Raw genomic sequence first — 4,009 nt, 5'->3', positions numbered from 1 at the left:
TAGAAACAGAATGTAGATTACTTTAAACACGTTTTCTCATTTAACTTTCTCAGAAAAATTCGGAAGTAGTTCAGCTACACGGTCGACATTCAGTTCCAAAATGAGAAAACACAAACACTATATATAGGGGGCTGATTCCGCTCCAAATGACATTGTGTCATTTCGGGCGGAATCACTAGCTTGTGATTTCGCTCCTAATGACACAATGTCATTTGGAGCGGAATCAGAACATTAAAGCATAACATTTACAAAACAGCCCCTATACTTTACATAATTTACATATATGACCCCTAGACCCTATACAAGCTTGACTAAGACTAAGACGCAGGCTTAGACTTTCGTGCACCAACAAACTCCCCCTTGGATACAGCCGCAGTCTTCAATCTTGTCTTCAGGTCTTCAGAGTGACTTGAACGTTTCATCCCTTGACTTAGGCTTCCTCCTAAGCAAATTCCTCACTCTGTCATTCTCTTTCTTCCTTTTCTTATCCTCTTCAGCCTGTTGTTTCATCCATTTACCTCTATTTGCTTCCAGCTTCTTGCGTTCACGCTCAGCTTTCTTTCTTTCCTTTTCTTCAAGCTTCCACCATTTAGAGTTCCATTTATTTTCAGAATTAATGTCTCTCTGAAAACAAATAGATACAACTTGTTGGAACTGCATAGCTTGCTCACGATCTTCAGACTGAAAATGGATCTTGTTGATGAATAGACATTCAATATCCTTGGCCGAATAGTTGACTAACCACATTGGGTCATAAACATGAATAACTCTTATCTCACTTCCTGCTCGATAAGTGATAATCGCCTCAGTCGAGATGCAACTGTATACCCAGCCCAAGAAGCCTTTATAGAAATCCTGCTCCATCTTTGGCACTGGTATATTTTTCATCGTCTTTGGCTTTTTAACGTTAAGTATCGTTTCTACAACCCCTGTTACCGGATCTACCCTCTACACTCTCTTTGGGTAATGCGGTTTCCAGTGTCGAAAATCCTTAACGATTCAAACTTTATATATCCCCACATTGCAACATCATTCTTACGTACGGGATACCCTAAAGTTCTTACCTTCGACAGCTCTTCCACATCCCACCATGGTAATGACATTATATCATATAGACGTTCAAAGTATTGCACTCCAAACTCCCTTCTGATCGCGTAAGCATTAACTTGAGGCAGGAAACCCCAGCTAATGATGTCACCCAGTGAAATGCTACGATCACTCTAATAATACTTCAACAGCCTTTTGAATTTTCTCTCGTGACTGTCTTTAAACCACTTCTGCCGTTCTTCTTTTTGCATATCTTTCGGAGTACCATCGAAATTTTTATCTTTTAAGATCTCAGCGACCTTCCTTCTTAACTCGTCTCTATTCTCCTATGTAAAGAACTCCATCAACTTAGGATACTTAGAAGTATCTTCACTTACACTCTCATCATCTGTGCAATCCTCAACCTCAACCCTGTCATACATATCAGCATCCTCTACATACTTATACTCGTATTCAGGTTGGTGGTTGATGTCGAATGCATTTAATTCTTCCTCAAAATCAAACTTGAAATCAGGATCCACCATACATGTCATTTCTTTGATCTCTTCCAATGAATACGTATGAAAGTGTTCACCTTCTTCCCTATTAGTAGCCAATCTCAAAACTAACTTTTCAGCATGTTCAACATTTTGAGCATCACCAGACTCCCCCTTTCCTTCAGCTCCCCCTGACTCTTCATTCACAGAATCATTCATAAAATCATCAACAGTTCTTTCATTGGAAGCTTCAGTCACTTTTATACCCATACCACCATGAGCATCGTCATCGTCATTATCAGACCCATGACTGCTAGTCGAAAAGACTTTCTCATCATCGTCATCTTCTTCGTCATCACCCTCTTCATCATCATCCTCATCATCATCTTCATCATCGCCACCAACAAGATCCTCTAAAGATACATCCTCTTCAAACACACCAGATATAGAGGATATTGGAACAGGGTTTTCAATCACAAAAGATGGAACAATTGATCTTTCTTCAACTGCCACACTGCTCTCAGTACCCTTACCCTTATCTTTCATCTGTTCGTTAATCTCAGCTTGGCGTTTTGCCCTAAGCTCTTCAACCTGTATCTCTTCGAATCTTTGTTCAATTGACGTTCCAAGCATACTTTCAACAACTTTATTCAACATGTAGAATTCATGCTCTTTCAAAGCCTTAGCAGCCTCAAGCTCTTTGTTTTTATTTCAAAATACTTGTTCTGCTCATCTCTGCGAGCCTTCTCTTCTTCTAGTTCAGCCACTCGCACTTTCAGAATATCAATCTCAGGCTGATCTGTATCATCTTCTTTAACAAGGCTTTGTTGTCAGACTCTAATTGCTTCACACGCATTTCTAAAATCTTTTCACGATCAACAACTATCTTGCTTTCAGCTGTGACTCTTTTGTTATCATTCAACACGTCATCCATCTTCTTTTCCAACTTTTTAACTTGTTCATCGTTTGCAATGCCAAAATCTCCAATATCTTCAAGATTATCCGGAGGAATATGAAGACCTTTGTGGCCAGAAGAACCAGGAGTTAGTTGAATTTGAGTGACTGGTGGTGTTTTAAAGATTTCTTGCGATGTGAGTAAGGTTTGTTGTTGTTGTGGTGAAAGATGTAGTGGTGAAAGGTGTAATGGTGATGGTTGTCTGGGTGGTGTTGGTTGTTTTGGTGGTGAAGGTTGTTGTGGAGGTGTTTGTTGTCGTGGAGGTGATTGTATTGGTGATTGTGGTGTTGGCTCAGGTGGTGGGGTTGGTGGTTTCCTGGATTCTTTGGAAGGTTTCTTCTTCAAGACGATCTTCGGCTTGGAAATCTTTGGAGTAACTTTCCGTATCTTTGGAGACACAACCTTCTTTCTTGCCTTGGCTTTCTTTTTACCACTTGAAGGTGATTGCGATTCAGAAACATGCTCTAGAGATGGAACGTAAGCATCATCATCTTTCTCCTGTCTCTTCCTTTTCCTTAACTGCTTTTCTTTCTCTGTAGCTTCTTGAATTCTTCTTAGACGTTCATTCTCATCTATTTCCTCATCTGAAGAACTCGAAGAACTTGTAGTGCTTTTATTAACATCATCACCTTCAACGTCATCAATAACCTTCTCTTTTTCAGCTTCAACATTAACTGCTTGCTCAGTCTCTAAAACATCAACATTAAACATCAATTGATCATCGACATCATACGGATCTTCTTCCGCATTTACAACTGGCTCATCTTCCTCAGGCTCATCAATCAATAACGTCTTTACAGCTTTCTTTTGTTTCTTCTTCGGTTTCGATGATGACCCCTCACCCTCTTGTACTTTAGGGGTGGTCTTTCTGCCTCTCCTCCTCGTTTCTTTGACAAACCAATCATTCCGGGTGGGTTTGAACTCTTCAAGAGTTTTTAGCTCATCAACGTAAGCTGCTTCCTTCATTTCTTCCTCATTCCTCCAGTTTTGGTGATCAACTGGATCAGGATCAACGTAGTTCACATCTTTGATATATCCAAAGAATTCAGCACCTGTCTTTGGTTCTGGATGGTTTGGGTGATATCTCGCAAGCTGCTTCAGAGAATCATTGCTCATGTGTGACTGAACTAATAGATCATTCTTCAAATCACGTTCAATCTCGGGATATGCATGATCGATCAGCATCTGCACAAACCTTGGATAAGTCTAAGTTCGACTCTTTGTAGTAATATTCTCGGCCATATAATGAAAGACAATGTGCGAGAAATTATATTTTTTGTTCAACACCAATGCAGTGACCATGTTCATCTGGTAGTCACGCATGGCATCGTATCCTCCCTTGGTATGACTGAGTGACATTAATACACAATGAACAATAAACTTGTATGGTTTCTGAAATTTTGACTTCAAATAATTTCCGACATTTAGAGCACCCTGATATCCCATCCTGAGCATACAACCCTTTACCATCCGTTCTAGAAACCTTGTTGGCGAATCTGCATCGTCCGGAAAATTCACAACCTCACGAACA

At 40.1% G+C, this 4,009-nt stretch overlaps 1 protein-coding gene across 1 annotated transcript; it reads right to left on the bottom strand.

Moving 5' to 3' along the window:
- Nucleotides 1-2,298: 2,298 nt before the first annotated feature.
- Nucleotides 2,299-3,663, bottom strand: LOC110887990 (proteoglycan 4-like). The gene has a single exon (XM_022135542.1). It carries the CDS (start codon nucleotides 3,661-3,663, stop codon nucleotides 2,299-2,301), a length of 1,365 nt encoding a protein of 454 aa, XP_021991234.1.
- Nucleotides 3,664-4,009: the final 346 nt, after the last annotated feature.

The sequence above is a fragment of the Helianthus annuus genome, chromosome 2 (genome assembly GCF_002127325.2).
Source record: "Helianthus annuus cultivar XRQ/B chromosome 2, HanXRQr2.0-SUNRISE, whole genome shotgun sequence".
Lineage (NCBI taxonomy): Eukaryota > Viridiplantae > Streptophyta > Magnoliopsida > Asterales > Asteraceae > Helianthus > Helianthus annuus.
This window is presented reverse-complemented; position numbering and strand designations above follow the sequence as displayed.